This window comes from Aotus nancymaae, unplaced genomic scaffold (assembly GCF_030222135.1).
Source record: "Aotus nancymaae isolate 86718 unplaced genomic scaffold, 86718_ANA_hifiasm-v0.15.2.pri h1tg000019l, whole genome shotgun sequence".
Classification (NCBI taxonomy): domain Eukaryota; kingdom Metazoa; phylum Chordata; class Mammalia; order Primates; family Aotidae; genus Aotus; species Aotus nancymaae.
The window spans coordinates 34920293-34940154 of NW_026988431.1; the positions used below are offsets into that span (position 1 = coordinate 34920293).

Consider the following 19862-nt stretch of genomic DNA (forward strand, 5'->3'; position numbering starts at 1 on the left):
GCCACAGGCATTAATAGCCACTACTTCTTTCTGGAAAGGAGATGGTTCTCCAGCATCCCATGAAGCCAGGATTTGGAAATAGCTCCTGGATGACTTCTGTACATGCCAATAAGCACTGGGTAATGTGAATGCTGTCTCAGTCCAGCACTATGGCTGGCTTTGCTCCCTCAAACTTTGTTCTACAGCTAAGCCAAACTAGTTACATTTCCCCCAAGATATATTGAATGCTTTTACCATTGGGCCTTTGCCCATCCACGTTCTTCGGCCTGGAGCCCTCCACATCCTTTATGCCTGCTGAATTTCTGCTGCTCATGACTTAGAATTGACTTTCTTCAGGAAGTAATCCTAGGTTCCCTTGACAGGTAGCACTTCTCTTCTCTTTTTCCACAGGACTCTGCTTGTCTTCATCCCACCTTCCTCTTACCATACTGCTTTCCCGTCTAGTCTGAGAGTTCTTTGAGGACTAGGACTTTGTTCTTGCCTTACATGTATTGGGGCATAATTAACACAGACAGAATAAGATTCACCTCTTTTTTATTTTATTTTATTTTAGGTTTGGGGTACATGTGAAAAACATGCAAGGTTGTTGCATAGGTGCATACGTGGCAGTGTGATTTGCTGCCTTCCTCCCCTTCACCTATATTTGGCATTTCTCCCCATGCTATCTCTCCCCAACTCCCCACCCCGCGCTGTCCCCCCCCCACTCCCCCCCAACAGACCCCGGTGTATAGTGCTCCCCTCCCTGTGTCCATGTGTTCCCATTGTTCAACACCCGTCCATGAGTGAGAACATGTGATGTTTGATTTTGTGTTCTTGTGTCAGTTTGCTGAGAATGATGGTTTCCAGGTTCATCCATGTCCCTACAAAGGACGTGAACTCATCGTTTTTGATGGCTGCATAATATTCCATGGTGTATATGTGCCACATTTTTCCTGTCCAGTCTATCATCGATGGGCATTTGGGTTGGTTCCAGGTCTTTGCTATTGTAAACTGTGCTGCAGTGAACATTCGTGTGCATGTGTCCTTATAGTAGAACGATTTATAATCCTTTGGATATATACCCAGTAATGGGATTGCTGGGTCAAATGGAATTTCTATTTCTAGGTCCTTGAGGAATCGCCACACTGCCTTCCACAATGGTTGAACTAATTTACACTTCCACCAACAGTGTAAAAGTGTTCTTATTTCTCCACATCCTCTCCAGCATCTGTTGTCTCCAGATTTTTTAATGATCACCATTCTAACTGGTGTGAGATGGTATCTCAATGACCAGTGATGATGAGCATTTTTTCATATGCTTGTTGGCCTCATGTATGTCTTCTTTTGTAAAGTATCTGTTCATATCCTTCGCCCATTTTTGAATGGGCTTGTTTGTTTTTTTCTTGTAAATCTGTTTTAGTTCATTGTAAATTCTGGATATCAGCCCTTTGTCAGATGGGTAGGCTGCAAAAATTTTTTCCCATTCTGTTGGTTGCCGATTCACTCTATTGACTGTTTCTTTTGCCGTGCAGAAGCTGTGGAGTTTGATTAGGTCTCATTTGTCTATTTTGGCTTTTGTTGCCAATGCTTTTGGTGTTTTGGTCATAAAGTCCTTGCCTACGCCTATGTCCTGAATGGTTTTGCCTAGGTTTCCTTCTAGGGTTTTTATGGTGTTAGGTCTTATGTTTAAGATTCACCTCTTTAAGTGTGAGGTTGGATAAGTTTTGAGAAACACACACATGCAGAAGTGTAACCGCCACTACATTCAAGATACAGAATGGTTCCATCATACCAGAATATTCCCTTGTTCCCCTTTACAATCAAATCCCACCCCACCCCAAGCCCTAGCCTTTACTGATTTGTTGTTATCTGTCCCTATATCTTTGTGTTTTCTAAAATGTCATATGAATGGCATCAAATAACATGCAGTCTTTTTGGTCTGACTTCTTTCACTTCATTTCACCAGTGAAATGCTTTGGTGACTCATCTATTGTAATATGGATCAGTAGTTGTTCTTATATTGTTGAGTGGGTGTCCATTATCTAGATAGACTGTAATTTGTTTATCCATTTGCTAGTTGATGGCCATTTTAGTTACCAGTTTGGCACTAAGTATTCTGAATAAAGATTCTGTGATCATTTCTATACAAGTCTTTTCGTGTAATTTACGTTTTCATTACTCTTGCGTAAATCCTAGGAATAGAATTGCTGAGTCATTTTATAAGAAACTGCTGGGGCCGGGCGCGGTGGCTCAAGCCTGTAATCCCAGCACTTTGGGAGGCCGAGGCGGGTGGATCACGAGGTCAAGAGATCGAGACCATCCTGGTCAACATGGTGAAACCCCGTCTCTACTAATACAAAAAAAATTAGCTGGGCATGGTGGCGCGTGCCTGTAATCCCAGCTACTCAGGAGGCTGAGGCAGGAGAATTGCCTGAACCCAGGAGGTGGAGGTTGCGGTGAGCCGAGATCGCGCCATTGCACTCCAGCCTGGGTATCAAGAGCGAAACTCCGTCTCAAAAAAAAAAAAAAAAAAAAAAAAAAAAAAGAAACTGCTAAGCTGTTTTGCAAAGCGACTGTATTATTCTTACATTCTTACCAACAATGTCTAAAAGTTCCAGTTGCTTTACATCTTTATCAGAACTTGATATTGTCAGTTTTATTTTAGCCATTTCAGTGGTGATGTGGTGATATCCCATTGTGGCTTTAATTTACATACCCTTAATGAGTATTGATGTTGAACATCTTTTTATGCTCTAATTTGCTGTTTATATATATTTTGGTGACAGGTTGTTCAGTTTTTGCTTTTTGGAATTCAGATTGTCTGATTTAATTGAAAGAATTATTTATGTATTTTGGTTACAAGACCTTTATGAAATGTTTTACAAATATTTCCTCCTAGTCTGTAGCTTATAAATTTTTTTTAGTGTTTGTCAAAAAAAAAAGAGCTTATCATTTTTATAAAGTTTGATGTTAACAATTTTATCTTTTATGGGGCGTGCTTTTTTTTTTTTTTTTTTTTTGGTTCCTTCTAATACACCTAACCCAAGGATGCTAAGATTTTCTTGTATGGTTTTATTTTAAAGGTTTTATGATTTTAACTTCTACATTCAGAACTATGACCCCTGTAGAGAGGGGTCATTTGTGTTTATTGTATGCAGTAGGACTGGAGTTTATTTTTTGCTTATAGATACTCTTTTTTCTAGCAGCACTTAACTATTGTCCTCCCCATTTAATTATCTTAAAATGTTTGTCAGAAATGAATTGGTCATATGTTAGTGTCTATTTCTGGACTCTTTCTTCTTTCTGTTGATGGATATATCTATCTTTATATCAACATCACACTGTTTTGATTAGGTAGGTTTGCAGCAAGTTTCAAAATCAGGTAGTATAAGCCCTTCAACTTTGTTCTTTTTTCCAAAATTGTTTTGGTTATTTCAAGTCTTTTTCATTTATACATACATCTTAGAATTAGCTTATCCTTTAAAAAAAAATCCTGCAGGTATTTTTGTTGGAGTTACATTAAATACATATAAATCAATTTTGAGGAAAATTTACATCTTAAATATATAGAATCTGTCAAATAATAAGCACTGTGTATTGCTCCATTAAAACCTCTCCAGATCTTTGAATTCTTTCTGCAGCATCAGGGTTTCCAGTGTATCAACTCCTGCATATATTTTCTGAAACTTATTGCTAAGTTTTTCATGTTTTTGATTCTATTCTAACAGTATTTTAAAATCGAAATTGCCAGTTGTTTGTTTCTACATTGAAATACCATATTGATTTTTTTAATAGTGACTTTCTATCTTCTGACCTTCCTAAACTCTCTTATTAGTTCTAATAGCGTTTTTGATTCCATAGAATTTTTACATTGATGATTGTGTTCCCTGTGAATAATGACTATTTTATTTTTTCATTTCCAATTTAATATTTTTTTCTTGCCTTATTGCACTGGCTATAACCTATAGTACAATGTGAATAGAAGTGGTGAAAGTGGACATCCTTGTATTCTAACTGCTGTTGGAAGGAAAGCATTTATTCTTTCACAATTATGTATGATACTAGCTATAGGTTTTTGTAGAAGTTCTTTATCTGGTTAAGAAAGTTGTCTTCTATTTTTCATTTGCTAATAGTTTTAATTATAAATACTGAATTCTGTCAGATGCTTTTTAAAGGACTTCTCATTTTTATCTCAATGCTTGGTATGTTTTCTGTAGATTTTAGATACCCCATTAATATTTATTGAATGGATGAAGCTGGGGTAAATATTTCTGAGAGTGCAAGGGTACGCCTTAGCCACCCAGGATCATGAGATTGGGTAGGGGGAGTTATGAGTATTTGAATGCCTACTCTGCTCCTGGGTACTGTGTTCGCTTACATCATTTCTTGCAATTTCACAACATTCCTGAGAAATAAGTATCTCCATTTTACAAGTGAAGAATGAGTAATAGATGGGATGGTTTAAAAACTGTAACATAATTGAGCTCAGAGAAGAATTTTATGTTTCATTACTCAATAGAAATAAAAAGGTAATCATTAAATTCAAGAAACAAAAATATACAAAGAAGGCTGTTTCCAAATGTGATCCAAGCTAAGATGGAGCATGATTCAGCTCTATGATGGAGTAAAAAATAAAGAATCCAGTTGATCTGGATGAAAGTAATGTTGTCCTTGAAACGACCATTTGAAAACTAAGAAAGTAATTATTGTACATCTTCATAGTCAAATTAATGTAAATTAAAGTTATTGGTTTGTAACCCTGATGATTTGATCTATAAAGGACAGAAGGCAATTTTGTTTATGAATCAATCTTGACAAAGCAAAAATCCTGATAGATGTGAGAGTAGTTAGAATGTGGGAGACAAGGGAGAAAATTTGGGGGATGATAGCATTCTTATTATCCAAATTGAAATCTCACTAAATCCCTCTAAGCTTCAGTTACCCACAAAATGAGAAAGTATTACCTAATGGGTTTGTTGTGAGGATTAATGAATGTATGTATGTAAAATGCCTAATATGTGACAGGTACCCAACTAACTGAAGTCGTGATGGAGAGAAGTAAAGAAAGGCAGACTTGTGCATAGAAGGAAGTCAGCCCATTTCCTAATGAGGGAAAAACCTCAGCTTTAAAGTTGGTCTATAAATCACCTCTCCTGCCAACACTGTCACTGCCCAGAGAGCAGGGTGGTGAGTCTGAGTAATGAAAAAGCAGCAGTTGTGTGTCTAGCACAGGACACATGAATGACAGAACAATACTGTAAGTGGCATCATCATCAGCGCTTTACAGTTGTGGGAATTGAAACTCTGAGAGGCCACCGGATTCACAGAGGACCAGCTAGAATTGGCTAAGTCAGTGCTAAAACCAAGAACTGCAACTTTAGATTTCATTGTCTGCCACTGAGCCTATCTAATTTAGACCATTTAGATAGGCACAATGAATCTGAAACACTGAGTGAGTTCCTGGCGTATGCTCTGTACACAGTTCTAATGAATAGGCCCCTAGGTTTAATTAAGGGGAAAAAAGATTTAATTGTTTCCTCAACAGCTGCAAATTATTTACATTGCATTTGTGTTGATGGCTAATAAAAGAGCAAAGGAGTGTGGGGACAGCCCAGGGTGGTTGTAATTCTTCCAGGGTCCATAATGAAGCATTGGTCTGAATGCCAAAATGTGAGGATGGATGTGCCTACTGCCCAGTTCACACCTGCAGTGGCCAGAGCTTCTCTCTGCCCTGGGCATGGTCCAATCTGTAAAAATGGGTTTCAGGGGCCAGGACCTGAGAATAACAAGGACATGTCCCTGCCTCATTAGACTGCTTTTCAGTTAGTTTGTGATTGCTGTGGAATGGGTGAGAAGGAGCAAAATGGTGGCCCTGGTTGAGTCTGCCACTGATTCTGGATAAGGATGATGAAGTGGGAAGGGACAGGAGCCACTGCTTCAGAGCTGCTCTCAATTCTATAAGCTCTCACTTTGCTGTAGCTACTAAAAAATTTGTAATGTAATATATACAGTATATTACATACAGTATAATGTGCATTATATATATATTATGTGTGTGTGCATGCACTTTTCATATATCACAAACTGATGAGTTTCTGGTTTTCCCACCTATTAATTTTTAACCATATAATCGCCTTGGGAAAGTTACACCTTGTGGAGGTAGTTTATTTTCTTTATAATGATCATGCCTACCTCACAGGATGTTGTGGGAAGCACTGGATATGTGACCACACCTTTTAAACTATGAAGCAGGGCATGAGGCTTGGCATCAGAACAAGTTTGATTATTCTGGTCTCCTCTCTAACCTGCTATTTTGATTGTAATGTACCTACTCTATATCCAGACTTCTGTTGAGGGTATGGGGGGTACTAAAAAAGAAGAACCAAGCATCTCACAGTTGAGTAATCAGAGTAACGTTTTAGAAAGATCGCTCTTGATACCAGTGTGCAGAATAGACTGGCGTAGCACAAGACTTCCAACAGAGAGACCAGTCAGGAGGCCCCTGCAGCTGTCCAGATAGGAGTGGGTTGGGCCAGAACCAATCAAACAAGACATACAAAGGGAAGGAATTGGCAAGAACTAGGTTTTCAACAGATGAGGTTCTCACATAGGAATATTATACCAAATCCTGGCACAGTCTTATTTCAGTTCTCTACCCTTCATTAGTACCTGCTGATATAAGTATACTGTATTCATTTGCTAGGGCTGCTGGAACAGAATACCACATACTGGGTATATTTGTCCATTTTCTTGCTGCTGATAAAGATATACTGAAGACTGGGCAATTTACAAAAGAAGGAGGTTTAATTAGACTTACAGTTCCACATGGCTGGGGAAGCCCCACAATCATGGTGGAAGGCAAGAAAGATCAAGCCCTGTCTTACATGGATGGCAGGAGGCAAAGAGAATAAGGAATACGCAAACAGAAACCTCTGATAAAACTATCAGATCTTGTGAGACTTACTACCATGAGAACAGTATGGGAGAAACTTCCCTCATGATTCAGTTATCTCCCACGGGCTCCTTCCCACAACATGTGAGAATTATGGGAGTACAATTCAAAATGAGATTTGGATGGGGACACAGCCAAACCATATCATTCTGCCCCTGGCCCCTGCCAAATCTCGTGTCCTCACATTCAAAAACAATCATGTCTTCCCAACAGTCACCTAAAGTCTTAACTCATTTCAGCATTAATCAAAAGTCCACAGTCCAGAGTGTCATCTGAGACAAGGCAAGTCCCCTCTGCCTATGAGCTTGTAAAATCAAAAGCAAGCTAGTTATTTCCTAGATACAATGCGGGTAGAGACGTTGGGTAAATACAGTCATTCCCAATGGGAGAAATTGTCCAAAACAAAAGGGCTATAGGGCCTGTGCAAGTCCAAAATCCAGTGTGGCTGTCAAATCTTAAAGTTCCAAAGTGATATCCTTTGACTCCATGTCTCACATCCAGGTCATGCTGATGCAAAAGGTTGGTTCCCATGGTTTTGGGCAACTCCACCCTTGTGGTTTTGCAGGGTACAAGCTCCCTCCCAGCTGCTTTCATGGGCTGGTGTTGAGTGTCTGCCCCTTTTCCAGGCACACGGTACAAGCTGTCAGTGGATCTAGCATTCTGAGGCCTGGAAGACAGTGGCCTTCTCACAGCTCCACTAGGCGGTACCCCAGTAGGGACTCTGTGTGGGGGCTCTGAGCCCACATTTCCCTTCTTCACTGCCATAGCAGGGGTTCTCCATGAGAGCCCCTCCCCTGCAGAAAACTTCTGCCTGGACATTCAGTCATTTCTGTACCTGTTCTGAAATCCAGATGGAGGTTCCCAAACCTCAATTCTTGACTCTGTGCACTGTAGGCTCAATACTATGTGAAAGCTGCCAAGGCTGGAAGCCTAAGCAATCTGAAGCTGTAGCCTGAGCTCCATGTTGGCCCCCTTCAGCCATGGCTGGAGCAGCTGGGATGTAGAGCACCAAGTCCCTAGGCTGCACACAGCTCAGGGGCCCAGCCCACGAAACCACATTTTCCTCCTAGGCCCACTGGCCTGTGATGGAAGGGGCTGCCACAAATGTCTCTGACATGTACTGGAGACATTTTCCCCATTGTCTTGGGGATTAACACTGGGCTCCTTGTTACTTATGCAAATTTCTACAGCTGGCTAGAATTTCTCTTCAGAAAATTGGGATTTTTTTTTTCTAGCCCACTGTCAGGCTGCACATTTTTTAAACTTTTCTGCTCTGTTGCCCTTTTAAAACTGAATGCTTTTAACAGCACCCAAGTCACCTCTCGAATACTTTGCTGCTTTTAAAAATTTCTTCCACCACATACCCTAACTCATCTCTCTTGAGTTCAAAGTCTCACAGGTCTCTAGGGCAGGGGCAAAATGCTGCCAGTCTCTTTGCTAAATTATGACAAGAGTCGAGTCACCTTTGCTCCAGTTCCCAACAAGTTCCTCTTCTCCATCTAAGACCACCTCAGCCTAGACCTTGTTGGCCATATCGCTGTCAGCATTTTGGGCAAAGCCATTCAACAAGCCTCTAGGAAGTTCCAAACTTTCTCACATTTTCCTTTCTTCTTCTGAGCCTTCCAAACTGTTCCAATCTCTGCCTGTTACCCAGTTCCAAAGTCATTTCCACCTTTTGGATATCTTTTCAGCAACGCCACACTCTATTGGTACCAATTTACTGTATTAGTCCATTTTCATGCTGCTCTAAAGGCATACCACAGACTGGGCAATTTACAAAAGAAAGAGGTTTAATTGGACATCTTACCATCCTGTCTCACATGGGTGACAGTGGGCAAAGAGAAAATGAGAAAAATACAAAAGTAGAAACCCCTGAGAAAACCATCAGATCTTCTGGGACTTAGAACCATGAGAACAGTATGGGGGAAACCACTCCCATGATTCAATTAACTACCACCGGGTCCCTCCCATAACATGGGAATTATGGGAGTACGATTCAAGATGAGAGTTGGGTGGGGACACAGAGCCAAGCCATGTCACTGGGTATCTGCGAATAACACAAACTTACTGTCTCACACTTATGGATGCCAGAAATAAGAAACTAAGGTGTTGGTAGAACGAGATTCCTTCCAAAGGCTCTAGGAAAGGCTCTGTCCCAGGATTCTCTCCTGGCTTCCTGTAGATCCTTGGCCTGGGGCTGCACAACCCCACCTTCACATGAGATTCACTCAGTATGCCTGTATTTGTGCCACAACTTTCCCTTTACATGAGTAGACCAATCATATTGGATGAGGAGCCATCCAAATGACGTTTTAAAACTTGATTAACTGGCTCACGCCTGTAATCCCAGCACTTTGGGAGGCTGAGGCGGGTGGATCACGAGGTCAAGAGATCGAGACCATCCTAGTCAACATGGTAAAACCCCACTTCTACTAAAAATATAAAAAATTAGCTGGGCATGGTGGCGCGTGCCTGTAATCCCAGCTACTCAGGAGGCTGAGGCAGGAGAATTGCCTGAACCCAGGAGGCGGAGGTTGCAGTGAGCCGAGATCGCGCCATTGCACTCTAGCTTGGGTAACAAGAGCGAAACTCCGTCTCAAAAAAAAAAACTTGATTAACCCCGGTAGAGATTCCACCTCCCAACACATTCACATTCTGAGATGTTAGGATTTCAATGTATTTCTTTATGTGCAGGACACAGTTCAACCTATAACATACTGATGTGTATTTTAAGTGTATTAATTGTTCATTGGTTAATATTTAATTCAGCTAGTCAAATTACTGAAGAACAACTTAAGTTGCTAGATTATTTAGACCACTGAGATAGTCTTTAAATGATCAGAAAATACTCAAATATCTGTTGTATTGTTACAGATATAATGATATTTATACATGTGTATGTGTTTGCGTGTATATATAAAATGCAGTAACTTCTAATGATGGATCAGATTCAGTTGAGGTCAGAAACCCCAGCATAAATAGCAGTAACTGCTAGTTTATTGATTGATAAAGGACTTTAGCTCTGAAATATTATCTATTAATAGACGGTAGCATTAGAGAATTAAAGCTTTCAATCAGTTCTCAATAATGTCTATCTATATTGGGCATCCAGAAATACAAATAATGAGATTTTGGTGAGGTGAAGGACCCATGGTCTTAGAGGCAAAACAATGTTTGAGAGTCACTGCTGTCCCTCACCTTCCAAGTGGTTGAACCTCTCCCTGCCCTTCTCTGAAGCTTTTCTGAGTTTAAAATGGGATTATCATGCTCCATGTCTCTCATGGGATTGTTGGATAAGAGCCTATGAGTGGGCAAATACACAGTCTTAATAATGCAGTATTATGGGTTGGTTATTCAAATAGTGATCCTCTTTGTTTGGTTTTGTTTTCCTATTTTCTAGTCAATAAGCACAAGCCATGGATCGAGACTTCGTATCATGGGGTCATAACTGAGAATAATGACACAGTCATTTTGGATCCACCACTGGTAGCCCTGGATAAAGATGCACCAGTTCCTTTTGCAGGTAAGATTATGCTTTGTATGGCTGGGCTTGGCTCGCTTTGAAGATGTGCTGTGAAACCTCTGCAAAGCCCAGGATATGGCTTTATAGCTATTGTCACCACCCTGTGCATCTCTAGATCAGCCTGTGATGTTAAAGCTATATGCCTCTTCTTTTTTCTGGGGGGGATTCTGGTTCTCCTTTTTTTTTTTTTTTCCTTCATCTTGCCTCCAATGCGAGACCTTTGTTTCTTTTTCTTCTAAGGGGTGGTAAATTGCTGAAGTGGCCTGTGGAGTTGGAGAAGTTGGACTAGTAAGGGTCTTAGGGGAATTTTACCCATAGAGAGATGACCTATTGTTCCTACTACCCACATATAATTGATGAACTTGGTAGCTTGGTAAACTGGCAAGAGAAAAGGGAGAGAAAGACCAGGAAACATCTGCTAAGAGTGGCACAGGGTCTTGTCCTTGAGCTTCCAAGTGGGTGTATCTTTGGAGGAGGAATCCCCAGACAGTGCCATATTTCCCTCCCAGTCTTGTGGCTAGAGAGCCTCTCACTATCATCAAGGCTACCTCCGCTTCCTCCTTGGATCCTCTTCAAGGGATAGGCCCTAGGAGGGGTGAGTGAGGAACTCAGCTATGTCTCATGCTTCCATGGATTTTGATGAAAAGAAGGGACTGGTGATGGTGGTGGAAGGAGGGATTAGACAAAGGGTTTCCAAAGATGCCTGCATCAAGAGTAATATTGTTAACATTTTGTAACTGTCAAGAGAAAGACAGGAAATTTAATGAAGGTTTTCAAGATTTCTAGAAGATTGCTTTATGATAGATGGGTGCCAGGCTGAGGTTTTCACCATAATGAAGTCTATTTTTTCTTACTGTTTGTCTGCTACATTCTGAGCTACTTGGGCAAAGAAAAGGGGGTTCTGCACCTCTAAGAGATAAGCTCTGTGAAGACATCTTTTATTACAGAATATTATAAAGTATGGAGTGAGAAGGTGGGTTAAATGGGGAAATTAAGATAAACCCATAAGCATTCTTGCAAAGAGTGAAGGAGATGCTCTTTACTCCCAGAAGAAAGCTTTGTTTTATGTAGACCTTCCGTGGTGTTTAGAATTGAGGTATTTCCATACATTTCCCAATCACTCTCAGAGTCCCAGTTCTACCAAATGCCAGTTAGAAGTATAAACTCCTTGCAGTCTTTGCCACAAAAGATGAAGTATCTTCCCTAGACCTTCTTTGCCAGTCTAGGAAGACTCCAACACATTTCTTTCTTGGATTAGCTGATGATGGTATTGGGCTTAGTTGGCAATTCTTAGCGATCCCTGGAAATGAGATTTTTAAATAAATATTAGTAAAAATGTTTGGGTCATAGAAGTGCTCAGTTTATTATGCAGTTAAAAAAATAGATGCCAGATGTAGTGGCTCTTGTCTGTAACCCCAGCACTTTGGGAGGCTGAGGCAGGAGAATCATTTGAGGCCAGAAGTTCAAGACTAGGCTGGGCAACATAATCAGAACCATCTTTACAAAATAAAATAATAGCAATAATAATTAGCTGGGCATGGTGGTGCATGCCTAGTCGTAGTTTCTCAGGAAGCTGAGGCAGGAGGATCACTTGACTCAAGGAGTTTTAGATGATTGCTCTGAACTATGATTGTATCAACTGCACTCTGTTCTAGGTGATAGCAAAACATAAATAGAAACAACATTGAAAACTTGGGAGATTTAGCATAAAAATGCAGGATTATAGTTTATCTTGATAAATCAGATCTGAAATACAGAGCTGAGTGTGGCTTTTCTTTTTCCCCTGAGCGTGAGCCCCTGGCTTCCCTCAGCCCCTTCCCTCAGAGCCTATATGCAGAGGTCCTTCCACCAAGCAGATCCTCTCATTCACCCTTCCATCTGAACATGTGACCCCTCTTTCAAATATGGCAGAAAATAAATGACAAACAGGAAGTAATCAGATGACATGAAGTCATTGCAGTGTGCTGAGGCTGGCACTTTAAAAGATGAGCAATATGTCTGATTGTTTGTATGTCTGCCTTTAACGTCCTGTTCTTTAATGTCCTTTAATGTAAAATTGCGAAAGGGAAACTGAAGTCATTGAAAAAACTGTTCTACAGTAAAGTCATAAGCTCTCTAATGTACAGACCAGAATAAAAAAAAAAAAAACCTCAAACGAGTCAGATATTTGAAAGTTTGAATTTACGAAAGGTTATTTAAGTTTGTTGGTTATAGAGCTGCAGAATAATTAAATGTTTCATCTGAAGACTCACCAAAAGATTTCCTTAAGTTATAAACCCATCAAATGCCTTTAAACTTGAATTTGTATTCTGACCATTAGATGCACCCACAACTGTTCAGCACTTCTGGAAACCATAGTTTGTTTCTAAGCCAAGCTCTTAAGTAGTTATTTCCATTTAAAGACAACTTCTATACTTCTGTTATTTGCAGCTGCCTTAAAAAAAAATCTAGCTTAATGCATCAAAATATAATCCTCCAAGCTCTTAGAGGTAAAAAATAAAGGTGCTTTTTAGAATAGCCAGAGCTATTTTTCTCAGTGTTATTTATGATCAGCTCTAAGACAGGACACAAGGCACCAGCCATCCATCCATGCTGCAGGCATTTATTTTAAAACATTTGTCTTAAAAAGAAAATACTGAAGATTTATTTCAGATCCCTATCATTCTCATAAAATTGAAAAATTCATATCTGCCAACTCCATCACTCCTCGAAGTCAACTGAAGCTTTTAGCTCTCCCTTATCAACTTCCCTTGTATTGTATGTCAGTTTTTCCACCCCTTTCCCAGTGGTCTTTATTTCCCATTTAGCCCAGAAGTTGTTATAAGCTTTGTGGAAGAGAGTTCCATCCATACCATTTGTGCTCTGTCTTATTTCTCTTACCTGTCTCCCCCTTTAATTTTTTTAAGAAAAATGTTCTACACATAGATTCTGCCAATGTATCATTTAGAATCATATATGATTTCAGGTGATTTTCATTTAAATAAATATGATTGCCTTTTGTATGTAAGTGCAAAATTCAGGGATTTAAAATAGCTTTTGTGGTAGATCTCCTGATCACAACAATAACAAGTGAGGTATATGAGATAAGTATTTATTGTAGAAACTGTGGATAACATAGTGAAACACAAAGAAAAAGAATGAGGTATATGTTTTTATAACCCCAGAGAGACTCTTTTAGCATTTTAGTATATTTCCTTCTTTTTTTTTTTTTTTTGAGACGGAGTTTCGCTCTTGTTACCCAGGCTGGAGTGCAATGGCGCGATCTCGGCTCACCACAACCTCCGCCTCCTGGGTTCAAGCAATTCTCCTGCCTCAGCCTCCTGAGTAGCTGGGATTACAGGCACGCGCCACCATGCCCAGCTAATTTTTTGTATTTTTAGTAGAGACGGGGTTTCACCATGTTGACCGGGATGGTCTCGATCTCTTGACCTCATGATCCACCCACCTCGGCCTCCCAAAGTGCTGGGATTACAGGCGTGAGCCACCGCGCCCGGCCCATATTTCCTTCTTGTCATTTTTCTACCTTTTTTTTTTTTTTTTTAACCTTCATGCTGGTAGCCCAGCACTTTGGGAAGCTGAGGCAGGGAGGATTGCTTGAGCCCAGGAGTTTGAGACCAGCCTGGGAAACATGGTAAGATCTTGTCTCTGCAAAATAATAATAATGATAATTAATAGTACTTAGCTGGGTGTGTTGGCATGTACCTATATTTCCATCTACTCAGGAGGCTCAGGTAGGAGGATCAACTGAGCCTAGGAAGTTGAGGCTGCAGTGAACCGAGATTGTGCCATTGCACTCCAGAGCAAGACCCTATCTCAAGAAAACGTTATTATACCTCATTTTGAATACTATAACGTATTTTTTCCCATTAAAGTAATGAAAATTTGCCATTTTATTGCATATTTTTCTTCAACTTTTTAAATGGCTACATGATTTCCTACTTAATGAATGTTCTAGAGTTTACCATTCTCTGTTTGATTGGCAACATGTCTATTTTCAATTCTCTTTTATTATAACATGTGTCCACATTTCAGATTCTGTTGTTTGGATGGATTTCCAGAATTGTAGTTAACTGGCCAAGCATTTTACAGGTTGTGAAACATGTAAAATTGCTTACCAGAAAAGTTCTATGAGTTTGCAATTGCCTTCAAGCCACCCAAACCCCTCAGTCCATGGCCCTCATAAGGTTCATTCTAATGGTGTGAGTTAGTAGTAGCTTTACTGTCATCTGTAAAATAATATAAGCTTTCCAGGGCTGTTTGTTGTTTTGATGAAATTTAAAGAGTGTCTATGAGACATCTTGCAATGTTTCAAGATATAGGAGAAGTTTAATAAATTTGAGTTTCCTATTCCATACCCTCCTCCCTGCCAGTTTTGCAGAGAAATAACTAACTCAGAGAGGCTAAGCAACTTGCCCAGCATCCCAGAACAGGCCAGCCTGGGACTGAATCTAGAGCTAGGGCTTCTCAGCACTTACTCTGAGTTCTTTTTCCCTGTGATACTGCCTTTTGATCCCTGCCCCACCTGATTAGTAAAGTGCCGATGTTGAGTCAATGAAACCTCCCTCAGACTTGAGTCAAGTCCATTAGACTTGACTCAATTCTCAACTCAGTGTCTGAGCTCTGTAGATTTGACCTTCTTAGAGAATCAGATACAGAAAAAAATCCTTGAGTAACACTGAAAATCCTGTCCACTGCCTGGCAAAAAATGATAATGAAAGCAAGCTGGGCACACTGTGAACTTATTAATTTCTACCTGTGCCCCACTGAGGCCTGTTAGGAAACTGTAGAGACTTTTAAATTTGAAGGGAATTAGATTGCCTTTCAGAGATGATAGAACTGCTCATTTGTCTACATTGGGCCAGTCTGGACTTGTCTTTTATAAGGACAGGTCTGCAGAGAATGATCAGGCATAATTGGCTGACTTCTCAGGCTGGGTGACTCTCTGAGGGCTGCCCAGAAAATTGCCTGGGACGTGATTTGGCCTGGTTTGATTAGCTGGTTACAGTGCTGGTTGCAGCGGGAATGCTCTTTCATACATGGTTAACTCTGTTTGTCCTTTTGTTGAGGGTCTGCCAGTCTATCTGCCTCCTTATCTTTGGACCTGCCTCAGGGCCTTCTTCATGCATCAGGCCCTATAGGTGCCTGACGGCAAAGACCCTCCCGCAGGGATTGGGAGAGGCCCTTGGCAAAGCCTCTCCCACGTGCTTGGGATAGCCATGTGTCTTATGGAGAGAAGGGAAGGCAGGGGGTGTGAATGATCACAGGCTTTGGCCCAAACTCACATAGGCTCTGCCGCTTATTAGCTGTATGAACTACTCTGAGGGGCAGTTTCCTTAAATTTAAAATGGGGATAATCATAGTACCCACTCCTGGTGTTAATATGTGGGCTAAGTAAGATACTAATGCAAAGTGCCTAGAACTCTCACTGGGGGAAATCATAGTTGTGATAATCATAGCAATGGTAATAATGAGGGTAATCAGAGTAATCGAAATTTGTATTATTATCAATAAGCCACAAGTGTTTGATTCATTTTGGGTTGATTACAATGGTGCAATTATAATCTGTGATGCTAATTTTTTAAAAAGAAAAGTTTTGAGTTTGTTCTAAGGCTTGACCACCCATTTGTACTATCAAGCTATGCTGCCTAGATTGTTGGGTAGTGTAATGGTGTAGGGACAATCAGTTAGATAATGTAAGAGAAAGTAGTTTGAAGATTGTGCAGAATTCTATAAATGAGTATCAGTTGAGAATAAATTTTGTTATATTCTACCTATAATGTATCCCTATGGAGTAATGTTAGTTGCAAGATACAGTTTCAGAGTGTTGCAAACCATGTGTCCTATTATTACACACACACACACACACACACACACACACACACACACACACACAAATCCAAACCTTACCAACCTTGTGGAACAGGTAGGTCAGCTATTATGATTCCATTTTGCAAATGGGGACGTGGAGACTTAGAGAAATTTCACAAACTGCTCAAGCTTACCTAGCCAGGTTGGATCAGCCCTGCCACACAATTCCATACTCTTAGATGCCAAGTCCTGCTTCTTTCTCCTCTGTCAATTTTCCAGTATATAGGACTTACGTCATTGGAAGTGCAAGATTTACGCGATACCCAGACTTAGCGTCAAAGAGTGCTGAATCCCATGCTGAGTAAGTCATTCCCCTTTAAGTTTTCTTTCTGATCATGTCCAGGAGAAAGGTACAGCTTGGGAGGTCCAAGACATCCTCAGCACCGCTCAAATACTTGCTAGTCTCTCTTTTTGACAAAGAGGGAGCAAGTTCTATCACTGAGCGTTCAGTAAGCAACAACATCAGGCTAGAATTTTAATAACATTCTGTTGTATTTTATTTAGGTTATTCTCTATTCAAGGCAAGGATTGCTGGCTTTTCATTTTAGTCATTCTCTTTTAAAACAAATGCACTAGAGTTTATAAAAACACCAAATGAGAAAAACAAATGGTAAGTAAACTAGTATTTATGCAGTTTATGGAAGCAGCAGAAGTGATGAAAGATCTGTGAGAACCATGTGGGATATTGTGGAATAACCACATCAGGACCTCACTCCCCCATCCAGCGCCTTCAGGATCATGGTCACAGGACCCAGTCATCTTCTGTCTGTCCTGCCTCACAGCTCTCTGAGCTCGAACCTCGCAGCACAGGATGCCATCCACCTCAGTCTCACAGGAGATGTGCCTTTGCATTCCAAGCTGGTTTGTTTAGGGGCTGTTCCTGAGGACCAGAAGACAGGGTGTCCCCTGGCATCCCACGTTGCTTCCTGAGCAGTCATGTGGCTTCAGCCAAAGGTCAGTTCATCACCCTCCCTGCAGAAACTCAGCTTCAGACCTATCTGGAATCTGCCATCTGGGCTACTGCCTCTCATCTGCAAGATTCTATTTTGTGCTTCTCCATCATATTCCATGCTCAACCTAGGTGCACCAGTTCTGTCCATGGTATCCTGATTGGAAGGAGTTTACTGGCAGCAGCTGGGGACCTGTGAGGATGGGCACACACAGCTCCTCCTGTGTTGAGTGGTCAGAGGCAGGCTCTGAGGGTGTGAAGGCCATGGAGGAAAGCCGAAGAGGATGCCCCAAGGGGAGACGGCTGGAGGAGGGAATAAGAGCAAGAGTGCAGAGGAAGGAGGACAGGGGCAGGTTTCAGTCAGCCAAGAAGAGGGTAAAAGGTCCCAGGTAAATACAGCAGGGACCATGGGTTTCTTGGTCTGATTGACGGTAGAAGGTGAGGGATGGGGTCAGCAAGGCCTGTTTCACCCATGTACCAGTGACCCTTACCCAGAGCTTTTGGACTTTCTCAATGAGAAGGCTGTGGCTAGATCCTGCTTTAGGCCAAACTAATGTTAAGGGAACAGTCAGTGGATACTTTGGGGCCATTTTCCCTCACTAGGTTGAAAGAGGACACCCAGGGAGACAGACTGTCTTGATTTGCTTGGAAAGGAAGGATTCCCAGGATGTGTGACTTTTAGTGCTGAAACCAGGAAGGTCCTCATAAACCAGAGTGAGTTGTTCAACCTAACTGGAGAATGTGGAGTTTCAGGTTAGAACACTTGAGCACTGGCACTAGGAGATAGCTTGAGAGAAGCATTTTAATGTAGACATGTCAAGTTTTCAGGGGCTTTGAGTTAATGACAATACTATACTAAAGATGAAAAATGAATAATGAAGTCAATAATAGCAGATCTGATGCCAGCCCATATACTAACTGTGCAAATTAGAAACAGGTGCCCCTTCTTACAGATGGACACTATCTCACTCCAGAGCACATGGCTTGGCAAGTAGAGAAAGAGGTGGATTTCTGCCCCTACTTGTCCCCAGGCGATACATTGTTTTACAGAAAACAACTTGTACACAACAGCACTGAAAATTAGCTAATGTTTATACACACCAGGGACTATTTTACACACACTATATCATAATTTTAACAGCAATCCTCTGAAATAGACATTATTATTTTATAGGAGAGACTGATGTTAAGTCAGATTATGTAATTTGCCAATAACACAGTAGTAATGGTGCAGTTGTAATTTCAGCCCAGATGTCTCCAAGTATTGCTGTGCAACAATCACCCCAAAACTTAGGAGCATCAAACAACAACCATTACTCCTTTCTTATGAGTCTACCTGCTTATTGGTCAGCTCTGCTCATCTGAGGCAGGCTCAGCTGATCTCAGCTGGGCTTGTTCATGTCTCTACAGCCTGTTAGTAGTGGGTACACTGTAGGCTGGCTGATCTGTAGTGTGACTTTGGCTGGGATGACACTGTTCTCCTCCATGTGTTCTTCCAGCAGGTTAGCCTGAGCACCTTCCTTAAAGTGCAAAAATGTGAAAGCACTTTAGCAAGCAGCTACTTATGAGAAGTTTGTTACTGTCTCTGTTAATCCATTTTCACTGCGAACTCACTCAGAACAGGATGGGGGAAACCACCCCCATGAGCCAGTCTGCTCCCATTAGGTCCCTCCCTTGACACTTGGGGATTATGATTTGAAATTAGATTCTGGCAGAGACACAGAGACAAACTATGTCATCGTCCCACTGGCTAAAGCAAGTCCCAGGGCCAAACCCCGAGTCGGTGCAGGTGTGGGCTACTAAAGGGCATGGGGTGTAGGGTCATCGATGCAGTCATTGTATCAGAGCTCAACTGTAAGTCACAATTATTCACACCCCTATTTCATGCGAAACATGCTTACCCCTATCTTGCCCCCTGCCCCCAAAATTGTATCCAATATGGCATCTGGCTTAAAGATCAATATTTTATGATTCTTATCAGAACTGGTTGCAGCTCCTCTTGATCAGAGGCCGATAAGCAAAAATGACTAATTTTCTTCCCACACATAGACACCAAGGGAAGAAAAACTCAGTAAAATCCCCACTCAAAGAGGAGAAGAATGGGAGGCACATAGCTACCACAGGTATGGCCCATGGCAATTCTGATATCCTGCTGGAAAAATGTTGCCAGGTACCCCCATTGTGAGAGTGATTCTGCTCCTTTAAAAGGGGCTCCCCATCCATTGTTCCCTACTGCTCCCTGTTAACCACTCTCCTCTTTCATCATCATTTGATTCTGCTACATCCCAAGTCCAGTGGACCTGGCAGGAGTCTGCAGGATCCTCCTGAGTTCAGGATCCTGGGCTCAGTCCCTAAGAAAATTCTTCGTTTCATTCATCTTTACCTCAGTGGCTGACTCTGTCCAGCCTCAGTGCATGACAGTGATTCAAACCTGGAACTCCAAAGTTAGGGCTCTTTATACAATGAATCAGGAAAACCAAAAAGAACAAAACCTCCAACCAGGTTTCTTTTTTTCTGTTGGAAGAATGCTTTAGAAGACCCAACAAGCTCCAAGCTTAAAGACATTCTGGGATATCTGGGACTCTAAATCA

The 19862-nt window shown here is 41.2% G+C and overlaps 1 protein-coding gene across 1 annotated transcript in view; it reads left to right on the forward strand.

Annotated features, from left to right (window-relative positions):
• CLSTN2 (calsyntenin 2) overlaps positions 1 to 19862 on the forward strand; it is a 645554-nt gene that overhangs the window by 235522 nt on the left and 390170 nt on the right. The window contains exon 2 of the mRNA XM_021666625.2: positions 10332 to 10454. Within this exon, the coding sequence (XP_021522300.2) occupies positions 10332 to 10454 (123 nt within the window). The remainder of the gene's footprint in view (positions 1 to 10331; positions 10455 to 19862) is intronic.